This window comes from Sphaeramia orbicularis, chromosome 18 (assembly GCF_902148855.1).
Source record: "Sphaeramia orbicularis chromosome 18, fSphaOr1.1, whole genome shotgun sequence".
In the NCBI taxonomy this organism is placed as follows: domain Eukaryota; kingdom Metazoa; phylum Chordata; class Actinopteri; order Kurtiformes; family Apogonidae; genus Sphaeramia; species Sphaeramia orbicularis.
In genome coordinates this window covers 18,052,575-18,074,018 of record NC_043974.1, presented here as the reverse complement: position 1 = coordinate 18,074,018, position 21,444 = coordinate 18,052,575, and the positions used below count along the sequence as shown (strand labels likewise).

Sequence of the window (21,444 nt, the reverse complement as noted above, 5' to 3'; positions counted from 1 at the left end):
TCTACACCTGGCTTTTCTGCCTCCATCCAAAATAATATACATTATATATCTTAAATGTCATCTAAAAGTAACATTTATTTGCAACATAGTATAGCAAACTATTACATGATCAAAAACCAATTAATTTTAGCAACAAAAAAAAAAAGTCTCCATTTTGTCCGGGGTCGCCAGAAATTTATGTTAAAATTGTGTCACAAGCCAAAAAAGGCTGGGAACCACTGAGCTAATGCCAGACTTTTTATCTTTTTTTGAAGATTTAAACAGCTAAAATATGTTTAAATGAGAAAAAATAACTAAGCTTTTATACCTATTACACTGGTTACATAACTGTCAAGATGTATTTTTGTTTTACAGCACAGGAAGATGAGTAATTGACGATTAAGACGTTAAAACAGTGAGTCACTGTAGAAAAAGAGGTTCTCATAGTGACAAAAACTGATAAACACAGCTCTCAAATAGACCTCTGCTTTAACTACAGGTAGATGTTTAAGTAAAATGGATGTTTGTAGAACTAGTGACAGTCAAATTTCATGTAAAAGTACAGTCATAAAAAGCAGACAATGACAGCTGATCATCACAAAGATGAGAAAATTGATTGTTTTCAGAGTTCAGAAATTAGTGTTCAGTCCAAAAACGATTATTTCCATCAGCTGTTGTTCATGTTTGCGTATTCTCCATCAGTCGTCTGTGTTAATCTTGGATTCATTGCGTCTCCTGGAACAAAAATCCAGCAGCTCAGTTCTGTTTGCCAACTCCTGACTGTCTATCTCCCTCTCAATCGCATTCCAGAGGTTTTCAATGAGGTTGAAGTCTGGAAATTTGGAATGCCCTATTACAGTTTTTCCTTTAGCACAGCTTTTCGCATCTTTGTGCTAATTTTTGGGAGAGGTTTTATAATAACCACAATTTTCCTACTTTGGCTCATTATCACAGCAGTTTTATATGAGATTCTTGGAGCTGATGAGCAGTATGATGATCAGTTTGAGTATGTTTTAGAGAAATGACAAACCAAAGTCAAACCCAGGTCACCGGTATTTATTCACCAGGCAGCTGTAAATGTCAGTAATGATGTTTCATATTTACTGAGTTCAAATGTTTGCTCTATATTTTCAGGGTTGTCACTGCTGTTTTAAATGGTTTGTTCTACTGCCCCCAAGTGGCCAGAAATATGAGCGATGACTGCCCTCATACTAGTGGGTTATACACAAACAGTATTGGCATATTTAGTGGTATAAATACAAGTCTAAGCTCATAAATAAATACTTAAAAGGCTCGTCTCCGTCCACACAGATAAAGTACAGTTATTTTAATTTTAGGTGTTTATAAGTGCTGGGTTTGTTCAGTTGTGTTCGTGTCATGATTGTTCTTTTTCTCCTCATGTTGTTCATCTCTTCATCCTTTCCCCTCATGTTCTCATCCAGGCTGATTGGTTCAGATCTGCTACTATCTGAAGGATTCGAACAGCTTTCATTTCTTCATGTCATGTTTTCATTTTCTCCATTTCACTGTCATTTTAGAAAATTCTCGCCCCTCTAGTCCCCAGATCTTCCACCTTAAACACTTGCACTCCTACAGCTCCTCCATTCGCAGGCCCTCCTCCTCCTCCTCCTCCTCCTCCTCTTTGTCATCCTCCTCTTCCTCCTTCTTCTCCTCCTCTGTCTCCTTCTGGTCCTCCTTCTGCTGTTGGCCCAGTGCTGAGGACTGTTGCCGGTTCATCCTGTGGGTGCTGGTCGCTGTCTACCTGCTGCTCTTCTTCACATCTTCCTTTCTGGTCTTTTTCTCTGACCATCCCACTACATGCCACTGTGGCCCCCATCACACCCCCACAAAGGGCCCTGGGCCCCGACCCCGGCCCAGCCCGGGCCCCTCCAGGTCCCAGTGTAAGTCCACTTCCCCCAAGATCAGGATGGAGCTGGAAGCCTCCTGTTCTGATAGCAGAGTCTGTAGAGTAGAAAAAGTGGAACGAATCTATGAATGATTAAGAAATGATGGGCTTTATACTGTGAAATTTCATATAAGTTGAACTGGAACTTAGCCCACATTTGTTTTTGTTGGCACTGTTTTCTGTTAAACCCAGTATTCTTCTTAGGGTAGTGATAGTTTTGCCTTTGTTTGTCTTTTATTTGCAAAACATCTTCATATTCACAGCCTCTTTTGCAATGTTACAGCGTTTTTTGTAGTTGGTTTTCTTTCATACATGTGTTGCCGATGGCCAAATGCCATAACTGTGTAGATGTGTTACATTCTAAATAATGAATACCAGCTGATCTGAAGCAGGAGCATGTTACCTGCACAACTAAACTGTGACTTTCACTGTCACCTGAGGACACAGCCTGTGCACTGACCTTCTCAGACCTTATTTTGAGTTCTTGTGCCACAATATGGACTGAACTGGTGCAAATATTCACTGACCAGAGGGAATGTCCTCACTGAATGCACAAAACTAGACAATATCGACTGTATTTAATGATGTTGGAACTGTTAGTGCAGGTTAAGGCGGGTGCGCTGAGCAGTTTAGTGCATAAAGAGGGTTTACATCAGTAGCACAATATAGAGAATGTCTGCTGTCGGCAAAACAGGAAGGACTCAGATGAAGTATTTTACAAACGCTGTATTCAGTATTTGGGAACAGTCAGGGCCATATGAACATGTTGGGTGAAAAAAAAAAAACACCTTTTAAGACAGACTTATTTTGTCATTTGTAGCTGATACATAACTGTTAGGGAGTCCAAAAACTAACTGTACTGTTTCTAAATGATGTCTACAAAAACAAAGAGAGAGCCAATGGATTTTCACTGCTTTAGAAGACTATATTTGACGTCCACATTTACATTTTTGACTCATACTTTACTTGCCCAAGAGAGTACTGGTTTATATCTCAACCTTAATGATTATAGATTTTAAACATTATTTATACTTAGAATTATTCACTCCAGCATGATATTGGGATATTAAATAATTTGTGCTTGACAGATAATTTAGATTACCAGCCTCAAGGACCTGAGAATTTACCCTGCATAACCATAATCACTTTACCCTGCGTAACCAGACTTCACTTCATATTGACATCTCCCAATCCTAGACTGATTTTTTTTTTTTCGCTAAAATTGCAGGAGTTGCAGTTAACAGTAGACCTGACACTATGGTGATGTTAATTTAGGCAACTTAAAGTGAAAACAGAAACTTTTGATATGCTGAAAAATGTGCCAATTTTTGATGTTTTTTCGCCTTACGTAACTGAGATGTTTTTCATAAAGATTTCTGTGAAAATGGCTGAAATTGACCAACATCTTTTATTTGTTTATTTATTTGTTTAAATTGGATCCCCATTAGGTGCTACCAAGGTAACAACTAGTCTTCCTGGGATCCATCACTTAAAATGGCACATGCATCATTTTATATATAAAGAAAAGTTTACAAAATAGGCAACAGTGTATGTATTGTAACTTACAAATGTATTTCAAATTTGGACAGACTCTTACTTAGTCTTTTCTCACCCCACTGTCAGATTCTTACGTGGTCTTTTCTTAAGGATAATTTAAAAACTTCTTATATTGTTAGGTTTTTTTCACAGCACAAGGCCACCTATTCCACTGAGTAGCAGCTCTATGCAGACCGCCTCTGCATGGCCTCACAGTACTAGAAGTACCCTTTCCATCCATGTATAACACTTATATGCCAGGTAAATGTAGGCCGACTTGTTATCATCTGAGCAATTGTTTTACCCTACATAACCGTTTGACCGTGCCCATTTGCCAGTGTGTCGATAGGGAGTTTTTTTGGGAGCTAACATGATGCTTCAATGGCTCATACTCACCTGGTACAGTTCTAGTTTTATATTCTGAACTCAATCTAAAAGTAATTCAGCAAAAGCCATGCAGAGCACTGAGAGGTCATGTCACTCTCGGGTAGAAAATGAAAATCAAGCAGCTCAGTTCAGAACCACACCTCATTCACTGTGAGGGCACAGCTGCTGTCCTGCAGCGCCTCTCACTGGTCAGAAGCTGGAATGACACTTGTAATGTGTAAGTATCAGCATTAAGTTTCCATCTTTTACATAGTGACCAATTAACATAGTAAACACAGAATTAAATTGGTGTTAAAATAGTAGAAAGAAAGTACGTTTTCAAAGACCTGGAGAGGAAGAGAAAAAAATAGACAAAAAATACTGGCATGGTAGAGAAAACAAAACATCCTACTAAAATAAAATAGGAACATACATGGACAGTTGACAGTGTGTATTCCTTCATAGTAGATGGTACTGTGAATTATTAGTTTGGGTTTTACTGTCATTGGATAGTTTACTCTGTCTCTGCAGTTTCTCTATATATTTCTCTATATTCTCTTTGTGTTGTATCTATACAACTTGTGATAACATTGATATTTTAATGACAATAGGACTTATTTAATTATGCAGTAATAACTGAAGCATCACCACCAAACGGACACTGATGAATCGAACTGATGTTTCATGTGGATTCACAACTTCACATTGAGAAGATGATTAAAATCTGATTTATCAAAGGGTAAAATGAAAATATATAATATTAGTGTCTGTCCGTTCCAGTGGACCCCAGAGGACAGGTGTCCACAGCAGACAGATGTTAGAGGCTTTTATTTCCACTCTGTGAACACCCACAGCAGGACAGGGCTGTGTTTATGTGTAGTGACACTGAGGTTCTAAACTCTTATGTTTATTGTGGAAACCAGACCTGATGGTTTTATACATTTCTCCTCTGCTCATTTACACAGACCTGTGAAGTGGTAGAGGATTTAACATATCTCAGAGCCTCTGCTGTGTCAACACCAGTGTGACTGTGGACGTTTGCAGCTGAGTCAGTGTTTACTCTCACTGAAAGTAAAATTAATTCTCTGATTTCATTCGTCTGAATTTGAGCTCACTGAAAACTGTTCAAGCAGATACCTACAAAACGGACAAACAGGAATAGATTAAAGACTTATAAAGTTTAAATAAGCATATTTCCTGATATGATTAACATTGAATCCATATGGATTTGTTTGCCTGACTAAAAATGTTTTTGGTACATTTTAGTTTTAAGTCAGTTTGTGCTTAAACATAACACTATAATCAGTGGTGAATAATAAACTAGAGAATATTCTGGTTTTGGTAAAAGCATCAGTTTTGTGCCCACTAATGTTATAACTTCCTAAAACTATGTTAAAATATGCACTTAGATTTTTTTTACGTACATGTTATGATAAAATTTCAGAGAAAATGTAAATTTTTTATTACATGCATCACAATTATTGCATCGGTTTTAAACCGTATCCAACCATTACATTATTATTAATGATTTACTTTTAATGAGGTTAAGTGCAAATTATACTAGATTTTTTGCAAATGGTTGCATAATTCTGTGCCCCAAGCCCCTAGTTTACATAATCAGACACATGAGGAGCATCTCTCTGATCCACGTCAGTATAGCTCCAGTGTTTGCAAAGTAAAGTCCACAATGAACCAACAGTGGTTTATCTGTCAGGCCTTCTGCCAAATCAGCCAATCAGAGGATAGAAGGCCGGTCTGGACTAACCCTAGCGTCTCCTGTGTTCCAGTTGAAGTCAGTGGATGTGGTCTTAGTTGATCAGGCAGCATGTTTCCCATCTCAGCAGTGACTCTGTTGGTTTTTCTGTCAGCTGAGTGCATCAGCGCTCAGACTGTGAGTGTTCAGTTAGCTGGAAACAGCAGCACACCTCCAGCTGTGGAAGGTAAAACACACCTCTGTAATGATGCTGTGTGTCTGTGTGTGTGGGAGAGAGAGAGAAGTGTGTGTCGTATACAAAGGTTTCATGTGGTGACTGACTGCAGTGTCAGCTCATCCTGTAAATGTCTGCAGTGGATGTAGAAGAAGCACTTATTCTTTCCATTCATTGTCTCCTAGCTTACCTTCTTAGCATGAAAGGTAATGTAGATGTCGTCATGTGGTCCACGCTGACTAACTTCCTCTCACTCATTCATTTCTACATGACACTGGTGTTTCTTGTGTTTCTTGACATGTGAACTTCACACCATGAGTGACCAGCTGTTGTGGGTGGATGTCATCCTCATGTTCCGCACCACTCCTCTCTTCAGCCTGAGTTTGTGACTCTTCTCTTGGTGTTTTTAAAGCTTGTGTATCGCTGTGTAACGACCTGTGTGTCTCTGTGTCTCAGCTCGTAAACAGGAGATCATCAAAGTGACCGAGCAGCTTATAGAAGCCATCAACAATGGAGACTTCGAAGCCTACACGTCAGTTCAACTCCTTTCATACTTTACTACAGGGGTGTCAAACTCATTTTAGTTCAGGGGCCGCATTCACCCCAATTTGATCTTAAGTGGGCCAGACCAGTAAAATAATACCAGTGAAAAAAGTAAAATTATATTGTGATCAGGTTTACATCTCCAAAGTTTCCCTAAAAATCTGAATAACATGAACAACTTGAATTGTCTTAAGAAAAACAAGTGCAATTTTAACAATATTATGCCTCGGTTTATCAGTTTATCATTTACACGTGTGCATTACAATCGGACAAAACATTTAGTAATAGGCAGAATATTGGTAAAATTGCATTTACTTTTCTTTACACATTTCCATTTGTTCATATTTGTTCTGGATATTCATGTTGTTTGTAAAAGTATAGTTTGGTAATATAAACATTTTCAGGTAATTTTACCTTTTTATACCAAAAAAACAGAGAATTTGGGGTTGTCATAATTTATAGGTTATAATGATAATGTTTTACTGGTCTGACCCACTTGAAATCTAATTGGACTGTATGTGTCTGTGTGTGGAACCTGAATTAAAGTGATTTTGACACCATTGATTGTTAATATCTTCAGTGTAATTTTTGCATTTCACAAATTCATCCCACGGGCCAGACTGGACCCTTTGGCAGGCTGGATTTGGCCCCTGGGCCGCATGTTTGACACCTGGGCTTTACTAGATCTGATATCTAACGTTCACACAGTCCAGTCATGTAAGTTCTGTCTGTTCTTTCAGGAAGATCTGTGACCCTGGACTCACGTCCTTTGAACCCGAGGCCTTGGGTAACCTGGTGGAGGGCACCGACTTCCACCGCTTCTACTTCGAAAATGGTACAGATCTGTTTTTATTCTCCTGTGCACAGAAGGCAAACACTTAATAGAATCCTTCACATTATTGGCCCTCCAACATTTCATTGGAAACAAGTATTGGAAGGTTGTTTTTTACATATAACTTCTGCCTCTAAGCACTTCTCCATTGAAACAATAGCATCATTTAAAAAACACACTAATTAGCACTAGTTAGGCTAATTAGCAGTTAATGTCATGTAATATTGAGTTAGTGCTAGCATTAGCTTATGTAGCTACATTAGGGCTACTTCTGTATCAGTTTAAGCGATTTATGACCATTTATTATAATATTAGTCTCTGTATTTTGCATTTTTCACTGTAAATCATTTATTTTCCTATATGTAATTTCCTACATTTGATATAGATGTTCATGAAAACTCAAGAGTTAATTCAAAAGTTATTCCATCAAAACAGAAAAAAACTGAGGAAAAAGTGTCTTTTCAGTCCAGTCTCTCATTAACTGAACATAAACCCAGTGTGTCCATCCACCGTCATTGATCCAGCTCCATGGGTTTTACTGGTGAATCAATGTTGTAGAAGATGACAGTGTTTCCATGGTAACTACGGAGCCTCTGAACATCCACATGGGTCATATCTGATGACCATGAAAAGATGAATAACTGTATTGGCGTATTTTACACCAATTATTTACATGGATTGATAGAATTAGTGGATCAACAGGTATTAAACAGTTAAGGATGGGGGGATGTTTGGGTCTTTATGGGTTAAACTTTTGTGTGAGAGACTGATAAGATAATTTGTGACTCGCAGTATTGGACTACATCAAAAATGAACTGAACAGATTTTGTAGTTCAGGGAAACTAATTGCCAACATTATCTCATACGATCCTATTGGATTATTGGAAGAAAAACTTAAAGCAAACTGTATTTACTTGTGTTCATTTATATGTATATAAATCCAACAACCATGCGGTTTCATTATGTATAAAATCCAGCATATGTAAGACCTTTTTAAAGAATGAGCGGTATGTCACCATGTTTCAGTTAAATTCATTAAATCTCATGGATTGCTGTTAATACTATTCTATTAAATCACAATACATGAAATTCTCCTAAATCTGCATTATCACCTCGAAGGTACAAATCAAACAGGTAATTAATTCAATACTAGATAATGCAGTACCTTAACTAAACACACTGTACTGTAATGACTCAGAAACCTTCCTATTTAAAGAATAAATACTAGTAGTTTCTAAAAGGAGTGATAATCAGAGGAGCAGAGTTTAGCCTCCATCATTAGAACCAGGTCCAAAGTATGAGAGGTGGGACATGTCATGTCCATCACTAAAGGAGACCAGACCCTCCACTAACACTCATCTTGACGAGGGTGGGACGCCAGACCGAGGACAGGGCCAGTGCACTGTTTCTGTCTCTTTGTCCAGTATCCATGTGTGGTTGATGGACTGTGATCACTCCTAAATCCCATTTAGTCTCTTTGACCTGAACCTCCAAACAACATCTCCCTGAAGAGAGTCCAGTAGAACACCTCAGTGGGTTTTCTGGATGTTTCTTCATCACATCTCCATCACTGACCTGTTCCTCTTCATCAGACAGGATGAGGATCAGGATGAAGAGTCAGAACCCCTGGACTTTACTCAGCTCTGCCTCTTCTTCAGTTTGTCCTCCAGCTGAGACCCTGTTCTTGTCACATTCACTTCATGTGATGGTAAAGTGAGGCTGACCATGTTCCAGGCCTTTTTGGGTGGAGCAGCTTGGTTGTGAGTTTTTACAGGAAGTGGTTTAGTGACTGTGAGAGGCTCCTCTTCAGTTCTGAGATGTTCACTTCCAGCTGGTTAATGAAATCTTCAGCCTGGTTCTGTCTGATTCTGTCTGTGGTTTTCCTCCATGTCCCCTTGACTCCATCAGACCAGCAAAAATCTGAACCCCTTCTGCTGTCTTAGTTTTCCTACTGAGGTTGACTGAGTGTGTGATCGTCAAATCTTGTCTTTATGGACTCATCTACTGACTGTCAGCCTTTGTGCTCTAAAACTGCACACACATCTGATTAGTTGGTCTGGTAGAACGTCTTCAGAGGTCCACAGTGCCTCATACTTGTCCTGTGTGTGAGGGTCTCCACAGGGTCCACCAACTGATGAATTTTTAGCTGTGCATCTGTCAGATGAGCCTCTCAGCAGGAGTCCAGACACACCAGGCAGGACTTCAGAGCCTTCAGACTGGATTCAGTGCACACGTCATATGGAGCTTCTGCTTTTTCTGCAGCTTGTTCATGTGAGCTGCTGCTGCCGGCATCCTGCTGAGTTTTCTGTTTGAACTGAGAAACCTTCTCACAGCAGAGTTGAGATTTAACTGAGGTTTTTGGTGGACAATGATTTAGCACAACAGGCACACGTACTGGTCAGTCTTTGAGGACACTTTTGGACAAATTGTGTCTGCATGATCCAGACAGATGGACACTGTTCTTCAGTTGGCCAGTGGCAGATATGAACCACACAAAAGTACAGAATTATATACTATACGTGTTTAGGAAAAAAATATTTTGTTTCCCAAGTTTCTGCATAAAATTAGTTGAAACAAATATTGTCTTTCCTCACCAGATAAATACCGATAGTCATTTCACACTGAACAGCCACATTTCAGCTGCAGCTCTGCTCATTCATTTACATCTTTTCTCCACTTGCGACAAAATTCAGGAATAATTTAACCCACGTGCCAACAGGAAGAAGTGTGTGCTCCACCTACATTTCCATGAAGCTGTGGCCACATGTATTATTTTTTTTCTTTATTTCAGAGCTTTCTTCTCAGTAACAGTGCTCTCTCTCCCCTCAGTCATTCTTTATCTCCCTCAACCACTGATTTCTCTTGTTGATTGATTGACAGTGACAAATATTACAGTTTACATTTAATTTATTAGATTGGAAAAAACTAGAAAAGCACAGAGCTGTACCTAAGAATAGACTTTGTGTTCGTAACATGTTAAAGACATTCATTCCTGTCTTTTGGTTCTAATTATTTGGACATGAGTTTCCATTCATATAAAATACTTTATGTTCCAGTCGTAATGAGAATGAAATGTCAAATAACTGCAGGAAATGTTTCATCATCTTTTGTTTTCAGTTTTGAAAAAGTTACACAATTATCCTGTTATCATCCACACATTGGTGTAAAACTCTTCTTAGATCACTGAAGTGACACAATTACCAGCACACTCAACTCACACAGCGTTGATTACTGGTCTCCTTTAATACTAATGTCAGTATGAAAACCATCTGAGTGGATTCCTACTGTGCAATGCTGTCACTGAGTTTATTGTGGGGAAAGTACAACAGAGAGGCTAGTTTTCTAAAGAAATGACCAAATTTTTGCCAAAAGTGACAAAAATAGCTGTGGTTCTCCTCTTTGTACCATGATCTGATCATCCTTTGCTGTCTTCAGCGCTGTCCAAGGGGAAGCAGCCCATCCACACCATCCTGCTCAACCCTCACGTCCACCTGATCGGCGACGAGGCCGCCTGCATCGCCTACATCCGCCTCACCCAGTACATCGACAGCAACGGGATGCCCCGCACCATGCAGTCAGAGGAGACCCGCATCTGGCATCGCCGGGACAGCAAGTGGCAGAACATCCACTTCCACCGCTCCGGATCGCCCACTGTGCCCACCAAGTGAGTGGATGGCTGTGTTATTATTAGGGATGCACCTCTGGGAAAAAACTGAACTGTTTGGTCCGCTCTGCACGGGACAATCCGCCCCTATGGTTTTCGGTTTTGCGTTGGCTGCTTTACAGGCCACTGAGTGTGTGCCTGTCTCCCACAAGTTAATGTCCAATCACTGTTGTGCCTCCAAAACAGTCTGCACAGTAACTACAGATGGAGTGTAGATGCAGACATGGCTTGTCTGTCTGTCTGTCTCTGTCTGTCTGTCTGTCTGTCTGTCTGTCTGTCTCGCTGTCTCTGTCTCTCTGCTGGGGGTCAAGAAAATGTGTGCTGAATTTGAAAAGAACTGGGTGAATAGTTGACCAGTACTTAGTTCAGGTGTGTCAAACTCATTTTAGTTCAGGGGCCACATTCAGCCTAATATGATATCAAGTGGGACGAACCAGTAAAATTATTTATATACAGTACAGGTCAAAAGTTTGGACACACCTTCTCATTCTTTGCATTTTCTTTATTTTAATGACTATTTACATTGTAGATTCTCACTGAAGGCATCAAAACTATGAATGAACACATGTGGAATTATGTACTTAACAAAAAAGTGTGAAATAACTGAAAACATATCTTATATTCTAGTTTCTTCAAAGTAGCCACCCTTAGCTCTGATGACTGTTTTGCACACTCTTGGCATTCTCTTGATGAGCTTCAAGAGGTAGTCACCTGAAATGGTTTCCTAACAGTCTTGAAGAAGTTCCCAGAGATGCTTAGCACTTGTTGGCCCTTTTGCCTTCACTCTGCGGTCCAGCTCACCCCAAACCATCTCGATTGGGTTCAGGTCCGGTGACTGTGGAGGCCAGGTCATCTGGCGCAGCACTCCATCACTCTCCTTCTTGGTCAAATATCCCTCACACAGCCTGGAGGTGTGTTTGGGGTCATTGTCCTGTTGAAACATAAATGATGGTCCAACTAAACGCAAACCGGATGGAATGGCATGTCACTTCAGGATGCTGTGGTAGCCATGTTGATTCAGGTTGCCTTCAATCTTGAATAAATCCCCAACAGCGTCACCAGCAAAGCACCCCCACACCATCACACCACCTCCTCCATGCTTCACGGTGGGAACCAGGCATGTAGCATCCATCCGTTCACCTTTTCTGCGTCGCACAAAGACACGGCGGTTGGATCCAAAGATCTCAAATTTGGACTCATCAGACCAAAGCACAGATTTCCACTGCTCTAATGTCCATTCCTTGGGTTTCTTGGCCCAAATAAATCTCTTGTGTTTGTTGTCTCTCCTGAGCAGTGGTTTCCTAGCAGCTATTTGACCATGAAGGCCTGATTCACACAGTCTCCTCTTAACAGTTGTTGTAGAGATGTGTCTGCTGCTAGAGCTCTGTGTGGTATTCATCTGGTCTCTAATCTGAGCTGCTGTTAATTTGCGATTTCTGAGGCTGGTGACTCAGATGAACTTATCTTCAGCATCAGAGGTGACTCTTGGTCTTCCTTTCCTGGGGCGGTCCTCATGTGAGCCAGTTTCGTTGTAGCGCTTGATGGTTTTTGCGACTGCACTTGGGGACACATTCAAAGTTTTTGAAATTTTCTAGACTGACTGACCTTCATTTCTTAAAGTAATGATGGCCACTCGTTTGTCTTTACTTAGCTGATTGGTTCTCACCATAATATGCATTCTAACAGTTGTCCAATAGGGCTGTCAGCTGTGCATCAACCTGACTTCTGCACAACACAACTGATGGTCCCAACCCCATCAATAAGGCAAGAAATTCCACTAAGTAACCCTGACAAGGCACAGCTATGAAGTGAAAACCATTTCAGGTGACTACCTCTTGATGCTCATCAAGAGAATGCCAAGGGTGTGCAAGGCAGTCATCAGAGCTAAGGGTGGCTACTTTGAAGAAACTAGAATATAAGATATGTTTTCAGTTATTTCACACTTTTTTGTTAAGTACATAATTCCACATGTGTTCATTCATAGTTTTGATGCCTTCAGTGAGAATCTACAATGTAAATAGTCATGAAAATAAAGAAAATGCGAAGAATGAGAAGGTGTGTCCAAACTTTTGGCCTGTACTGTATATATATATATATATATATATATATATATATATATACATACACACACACACAAAAATAGTATAAGAATTTTCGAGTGAAAAAAGTAAAATTCTGTAATGAAAATGTTTAAATCTACAAACTGTATTTGAACATAACATGAACAAATATGAACAACCTGAAAATTCAAAGTGCAATGTTAACAATATTATGCCTTAGTTTATCATTTATACATGTGCCTCACAACATACTGATCACAGTTTATCTACAAATACACACAACTTTTAGAGAATATTTTTAAAATTCCACATACGTCTATTAGGACATTTCAGGTCATTCCCATTTTTTGTAAAAGGCTAGTCTGTAAATGTAAGCGTTTTTGTGAACTGTAACTTTTTTTTTTTTTTACACTAAAACAAAGAGAAAAATTAGCAGTTTTCATTATTCATAGGTTATTATGATAGTATTTTACTGGTCTGATCCACTTTAGGTTGAATTGACCTAAAATGATTCTGACATCTTTGATTGTTAATATCTTCAGTGTAATTCTTGCATTTCACAAATTCATCCCAGGGGCCGGATTGGACCCTTTGGCGGGCTGGATTTGGCCCCCGGGCCGCATGTTTGACACCTGTGACTTAGACAGAATTCCTGGTATTACCAAATACCCTATAATAACCATACCATACATAACCATACACACTACCAAACATTCAATAATTTGCATAACTATAACCCTTTAAATGCTGGTTTAATTAATTGAATTATGAATTATTTATTGCAAAAAACCAAATGCAATGTTTTCCACACAATAAATAGTAGGGGGGTGGGACATTGGTGGTCATTACAGACTTGGATATGTCAAAGATTAACAACAAAACTGATTTGAAATGTCACTACTTTTCTACCTCAAATTGAAATGGCAGTGAGATAAAAAAAAAAAAAAACTGGTTATAATAGAAATCAATGGCTATTTTTGGCCACCAGAGGGAGTATTTAACACTACAGAAAAAATCCTGATGCTATCAAACCCATTTCGTTGTTAATCTTTGATACATCTAAGACTCTAAACACCACTAATGCCCCATCCCCTACTTTTTATTATATGGAAAGTGTTTTTATTTTAATAAAATATATATATAATACAAATAACTAAACTGGTAATTAAAGGGTTGAAATGCTGAAAATGATCGAATGTTTGGCAGTTTTGAGTAGGGCTGAAACTGTTTAAGAGATTTATGAAAAAAAAAAAAAAAATAGTATGATGAGGGTAGGAAATTAGAAAAGGGCACAAGGGTTAAGAATGCCTGACCTAATTTCTGCAGCCAATCCAAACTTTAATCACTACTCTAATCAACACACGACTAAAATGAATTAGTTGCTATATATGTATATTAACTGTAATTTATTATAAATATCTAATTGTAAATTAATGCATCTACCCAAACAAACGTTAATTTCCTGAAATCCAAACCAAATACTCTGTGGTAAAGCCAGGTTTCCACACATTGTTCTGCTGACCTGTTACTGTCTGAGTTGAATGTGTTGTGGTGTTCTTCAGTCTACATGTTAAATGCTAAAGCTTTTCAGTAATGGGTTACAAGTCATGATTCTCACTGTAACCTAAACATTAATCTTTAGACGTGTTTAACTGGTGTCAACAAACCTCAGGTGTCGGCAGCAGGAGATGAAATGTAAACGGTCAAATAGATGAGACGGGAGACTGTCACCAGGTAGTCGCATGTGTGGACAGAAAATGAAAAAATAGTCTAATAAAGCTCTGTTCCTTAGAATAACAGTCTGCTTTAAAGGGTTACTTTAGATTGATTATTTTTGCGATATATTACACACATCATAACCTGTTTGCAGACGCAGAGTGCTACTTTGGATGAGGACAACAGCAGAAACATGTTTTATATAAATCTATGCTATATCTACGACATCTTTCACCACTTTATCTTACTGTTAGTCAACACTTTTGTTTTGCTCAGTGTAACGGCATCATTTCCCATTTGGAGACTTTTTGATGAAGTAAAGCAGTGTCAGTGTCAGTTACAATAAATTGTACAATCGTATCTTACACAAAACCCTTCAAATAAACCTGACTTTTTTTTTCCAGTGATTTTATCATCCTCAAGAGAAAACTAAATCCATCTCAGAACATTTTACCTCATTTCATCAAAGCTGTCAGGGTGTTTTTTTGTTTTGTTTTTTAGTAGAAGCTTAGAGTTTTTACATTTTCTGTGTTTTTCATTTCTGTTTCAGTTGAGGACTACCATTGACAACAAACACCCTCCAGCCTACGGTGGTCACCTGACCAGACCCCGCTTATCAAGTGTCCATCAACCCCTCAGCCAATCCCTGTCCACGATAGCTAGAGCTCCGCCCTTTTCAGTGTGTTGTTTACATATTGTCGCTGCTGGACTGAAGATTATTGTAAATGTTGGAAAAAACAAACAAAAAACAGCAAGGGAGATGCTTTAAGTCATAATATAATTTTGTAGTGTGAGTGTATGGTGTTGAGTTCACACTCATTCTGTCTGCAGCATGTTTTAACAAAAGGAGCCTGGTGTTTCAGTTGATTGTTTTTGTTTTTTTTTCTTCAAAATGGGCTGGTGAAACATGTGAAACCTTCCAGTCATCAAGTAGTGACAGTATCTCTCTTTAATATTGCACAGATGAGCTTGTGATGTTTTTTGCCTTTTGGCACAATGACCAATATATCACATATCTGCTTTTTACTCATGTATCTTTTTAACAGTTGCCATCTAGAAGAGCTCCGCCAGGCTTTGCTTTAGTTTCAGTGGTGTAGAGGTTTTTTGGTAATCGATGTAAATTGCTCTTTTGCGTAATCTTTAACAGTATCCTTATGATCTGAGTTGGCAAATTTTACTAACTGTTATCACATCTGCCATTGGCATTAAGTATGTTTACTAGGACTTTGAACTTCATGTTTAAAAGGGAAAGCCAGTTTTAACTGATTTACTTTGTCTCTATGGATCATCACAGCAGGACATCCTGATAGAATGTAAACTTTAGACGATACATAAGGCCATTCATTGTGTAACTCATAATATTTTCATAAGGAGATAATTATGTGAATCTCAGTTGTTTTGTTTACTTTTTATATTGTGATATTGATGCAGTAGCTTGTCCCTCCATTGAAACGCTTTCCTCTCTTCCCTTCTAACCTGACCCTTTATTGGTAATTTCTACATTCACACTGGTGTATGCAAATATGTTACAGCACCACGTACTACACTGGACCACGAGAAACATGACACTGACCCCAACACCAAACTCAGCCAAAGCATTAAGTTTCCTGTTCATTTTGATCACTTGGACACCGCTGGAGGTTCACTTGTTTTCCTTTCACTGTAGAACTGAGCTCAAGTGGGTAGTTGCAGTAGGTTTAGGAGCTGTTGTAGTAAAGTTCACGGATTTTCTGTCATTTAAGGTGAAGAGGAAATTTAATATAAGCAAACCACGAGAGTGGGGACGGATTTAATGATTAAATCTCATTGGGCCTCACTGATGATTGTTATTAGTGATGGCTTCACTAAATTGCTCACAGTTCTTCAGATGTTAGCCTTCTTTTGTTTCATCACATTTATTTTTCCACTAACACTTTGTTTTTATCTTACAAAGTTTCCTGATGGAACACTGGTACATAACGTTAACACGATGGGACAAGTCTGATGTGTGTTTTAAGAAATATCAAATAAATTGTGTGATTATGCCAAATAACCTGATTTCTGCTTATTTCATGTCTCTTTTTTTAAACTTGATTTGAAACTGTACCAAGAAAAAAAGTGTTAAATGGTGTTCAGTGTTGGAGTTTTTGAGCAGAGTTAGATGCACCCCAAGTCTGCAGAATTAAATCCAGACATCCACACAATGTTAATTTACAATGTTGAATTAATGGGTGCTTTAATACTACTTTATTTGTTTTCTATGACATTAAAATCAATGCATTTTAATGTTTGCTATATTTTGAATATTTTCAACAGTTTATGTTGCTATTGGGTCAAAAATAAGGGTGATTTTACCTCTGAGTGATGGTTGGGGATTTCCTGCTGATGGATGTGGATTTGGGTGTTGTCTTAACACTCCTGCAGTGTTAAAGACCGCCGTGGGTGAAGCCACATCCACACCTTGAAACACCATGAGTAAAGGAGGCTGCAGGAGGCTGATGATCATCCCTGTGCAGCTGCAGAAAAAGAGCAGAGCGATACTTTAAACCTTCCACGCCTTAGTTTCTCAGCCACACCCACAAAAAAACATTTATGCTCACTTTACATACGTAAATAGATTCGTATGCTTCAAACATCAAGCGTCACTGCCTTCATACTCATGCATCCATTCATTTTCCAGACTGTTTAGTCCTTGAGGACAAAATAATAATGTAAATAATTCAGGTAAAATGCAGTTTCTCAGTTTTTCATAGTCATCAGATATGACCCATTTGGACGTTCAGAGGCTCCGTAGTGAACATGGAAACACCGTCATCTTCTACAACACAGTCTTTGACTTTTGAATTCATGGTGAGGGTTTAGACTAGTGTTTTCAACCTTGGGGTCGGAACCCCATGTGGGGTCGCCTGGAATTCAAATGGGGTCACCTGAAATTTCTAGTAAATTGAAAAAAACAAACCTTACTAATAAAAATATGTGAGTTGACAGAGACAATCACAACACATAAAAGACATGACAAACGCTGAAGCTGAAACTGAAGCACTGTGGTACTGTTTATCTGTCAAATGTTCATTGTGGTCAGTTTCAGATGCTGCAGCTCTTTGATAATTCATAGTTTGAGTTCTTGTTTGTTCAGTATTAATTGTCAGTCTTGTAAATCCAAGCTGGACTGACTGTACATATCCTGACCAAGGAAATGAAATTCTCACTTTGTGCAGTAATCTACACCTGGCTTTTCTGCCTCCGTCCATAATAATATACATTATATAGACTAAATGTCGTCTAAAATTACTGTTTATTTGCAACATAGTATAGCAAATTATTACATGATCAAAAACAAATTAATTTTAGCAAAAAAAAAAAAAAAAAAGTCTGTTTTGAATGTCTGGGGTCGCCAGAAATTTGTGATGTTAAAATGGGGTCACGAGCCAAAAAAGGTTGGGAACCACTGGTTTAGACTTTATCTGGTATGAGGGGGTGTGGGATAAGATGGACTTAGTTCACCTCATCTGGAAAATGTCCCCTGTGCCATATGACTACTTCAGTGACTCTTTATCCTACCAGTGGGAGAGTGGATGCTGCGCTCGTTCACTGAGCCGTGGCACAAAGGGCTTGTTTGCTGTATTGTCAGTTAAGTTGTAACACTCAAAGGTCAAAAGCTTCGGTCCAGACACATCCAGATAATCATCCCATTCACTCAGCTCAGAGAGAAAAGCACTGTGACATCCAAAGAAATCCACCAGGGCAGGAGATAACATTTACTGGGCTACTAGACAATAAGCTTTTCCCAATACACCTGGTATTTCATTATCGTTTTCAAACATAAAGAAAATTAACATAGAGCAGGAGCCTTCAACTAAAATACCAAGAGGTCCAGTCGGTCTGCCTTTCTCTACAGCTGAAGTACGAACAATTTATGCTTTTTTGAGAAAGTTTACTGAACAACATAATCATTTTCTCAGTTTTACAGAAACATGTTGTGGTTTCACATAAAGGATTTGGCCACTCCTCTAAATACATAAACAGAAAGACACTTTCAGCGCAAAACTAGGCCACAATAAATATTTATTTTGTTTGTAAAAGGTAAGTTTTTTTCCAGTAACTTGTGGCGTTAATAATAGATATATCTGCTGTATATCCTGGTCGTATCCTTATACTGAAAGTGAATTTCGTGTGTGGTCATTATAAGTGAAACAATAAACCTTGTGGTGGAATAAGACTTTTACACACATGTGAATTTTCTTTTTAAACCTAATGGGTTTATGTTTCTCTGTCAGTAAGTGTTCAGGTGAGTTCATCTAAAAAAGTTTTAAGTTTACTTCAAGGAAGGAGGAGAAATTTGACAAGCTTCAGTATATTTTTTTACCAAATGAAACATTAAGACACTTAGACTGCTGAACACTGACAATTGAAATATGACCAAAAATGAGCCCTTACAAATGTGTGGGTTGGGAATACCAGGTAGTCTTGCCTAGAACAACTACTTATTATTTAACTTCAAAGTACAATGATAAGCACTTAGCTTAGATGATGATATCTTGTTCAGCTGAACTCCAGTGAGAAAGTCTGCCTTATCCCACCAGTTGGAGAAGAACGTTTCAGGAATTCAGGAGTTGGTTGCCATATCAGGTTGCTCCACCCACATGAGAAACCAAGGCTCCAACTGGACCCTGTGGTCTGAAAAAATGTTAAAAAAAAAAAAAAAAGTTAGTAATCTCAATAAGCAGCATCAAAAATGTTATCTATGGTTATATTAGCAGTGTCTTCATATAATATTATTTAAATAACAGGCCAAGTAAATACTCCTCTAAACCCTTCAGCCCTGCATGCCCCAGGCTCTGCTCATTTTATATTGAATCATATTTTCTGGTTTGTTTGTTTGTTTTTTATCTGAAATCATGACAGCATCATAACAACCTACTATTGAAATGGTTCAGTTTTTCAAAAATGAATGATTTGTCATCAGTAATTAGGTCACATGTAGTTGACAAAAATTACCTTAAAGGAGCGTATGACTTTCATCACAGGTTTTTCTTCAAATGTGTAAAACCCCAGTGATAGCCTAATTATCACTAATCCATTAGTCTTTTTGTGCTTACACACCTAAATCACTTCCCTCACGGTGAACAACTTTGAAGATGACTCCATCATAAGCAGTCTGTTTGTTTACATACCAAACCAAAATGTCACTAGGGCCTTTTTGGAAATTTCATCACAAAGTGCATTGTGGGAATGGGAATTCCACACAGCCACAACAAACAATGGAACAGTGTGCACTAAAAGGTGAGAAGAAATGGAAGGAATCGCCGTATGTCAGTTGTCATCTTATGATACGGGGTGTGTGATGGTGAAAAACAACACTTAGACGTCAGTTTCATGGCATTTTGGGAATATGTCATTGTGTAGGCTTATCATACACACCTTGCAAGCACACAGAGTATGGACGGGCCCCAACTGCTCACTCACTCCTCACAGTACATGTATGATAAGCCTTCAATAATGTTAAGCCTATGATAAGTGCTGCAGCTGCGGCTGCATGGAATTTCCATTTCCACAATGCACTTCGACACAAAATATCCAAAAAGGCCCAAGTGACTTATCAGTTTGGTATATAAACAATAGAGGTGCAGCGGTACAGGTAGCCCATGGTACGGCCCGTTCCATGGATTTTGGGCCATGTGCCGGTACATGTTTTGTGCGTAAAGGGAACTGTTTTTTTTTCTCCCAAAATTATATTTTTTATTTTGCTCATCAGTAAAAACTGAATTCTACAACAGGAACAAATTATATCACTGCAATGAACAATTTAACTCTTTCTTATTGCTCAACTACTTGAGAGAGAGAGAGAGAGAGAGAGAGAGAGACAGAGAGACAGAGAGAGAGAGAGAGACTACAGTGGTAAAATGCTCATTAATATCATTAATATTTGTGTTACACCTTCAAGAGAAACGATTTCTATCTCTGTTAAGGTTGATGTACTGTAAAAGTAAATCCTTTAACTAACAAATGTACATGGCAAAAACTAACGACACATAATACAATAAAATGAAAAGCAAATAAAACCAGCTTACTTTCCAACAATTCAAACAATGTATTGTGCTTTATGATCAGTGATTCACCACCAACAGGTAGTTTATTTTGCTAAGGACCTACCGTGAAGGAGGAGGGCTGGATGCAGGGTGCAGAGCTGGCAGGTACTTGGTGGGGGTTCATGCCATAACGCAAAGGCAGCTGGGAAACGCCATGGCTGTACAGTCCACGAAAGTAGTCTGACATGACATCATCATATGATACAGTGTGTGTGCACGCCTGAAGAGTAAAACACATGCATTAAACACATGTCAGTGAGAGTAAATACACCGCTTTAGAACACAAAAGACCTTCACCCATGCAGGTCAGTGGGGCTATCAGGTCAAAGTTCATGAGTCATCAAACATTTAGCTTCATGACCTCGATACACATTTCAACACTTGTGATTAAAAGCCTGTGCTGGAGCGTCAGTGAAGACAAACACTGAAAATGGAGCACAGCAGCAGAAGCAGATCATCCTCATGCTTTTTGTCAGATACATTAAAGAGACCAGGTTCCTTTCACCACCATATAAAACACAGTCAAACACGGACTGACGGTGCTAACATTTAACAAACACATCTAACTGACTACTATAACTGAACCTCAGAGGGTTTCAACAGTACAGCTCATTTTTAAGATTCTTCTTTAAAATGACTTTTCCTGGTCTGACTCAGATACAGAGTCCCAGGTTTTTGGCAGAATCCAGTACTGATCTGGTAACTGTGAAATAAAGGAGCAAAATTACGCTATGTGTGGAGGAGACTTTGATCATTCTGTTCTGAGTAAAGGATCAGACTTGACTTTAAACACTGTTTCCCAACTATTTTTTAAAAAATCTTTATATATGATTTTTTTTTTTTTTT

General features: G+C 38.6%; 1 protein-coding gene and 1 long non-coding RNA gene across 2 annotated transcripts in view; both read left to right on the top strand.

Moving 5' to 3' along the window:
• LOC115438984 (calcium/calmodulin-dependent protein kinase type II delta 1 chain) overlaps nt 1–10,758 on the top strand; it is a 168,527-nt gene extending 157,769 nt beyond the window's left edge. The window contains 3 exon segments of the mRNA XM_075353536.1: nt 6,172–6,247; nt 6,999–7,093; nt 10,526–10,758. Coding sequence (XP_075209651.1) covers nt 6,172–6,247; nt 6,999–7,093; nt 10,526–10,758 — 404 coding nt within the window.
• LOC115438986 (uncharacterized) lies at nt 415–5,894 on the top strand. The gene is made up of 3 exons (XR_003938178.1): nt 415–425; nt 3,509–3,516; nt 4,501–5,894. It is a non-coding gene; the product is annotated as an uncharacterized LOC115438986 (long non-coding RNA).
• Nucleotides 10,759–21,444: the final 10,686 nt, after the last annotated feature.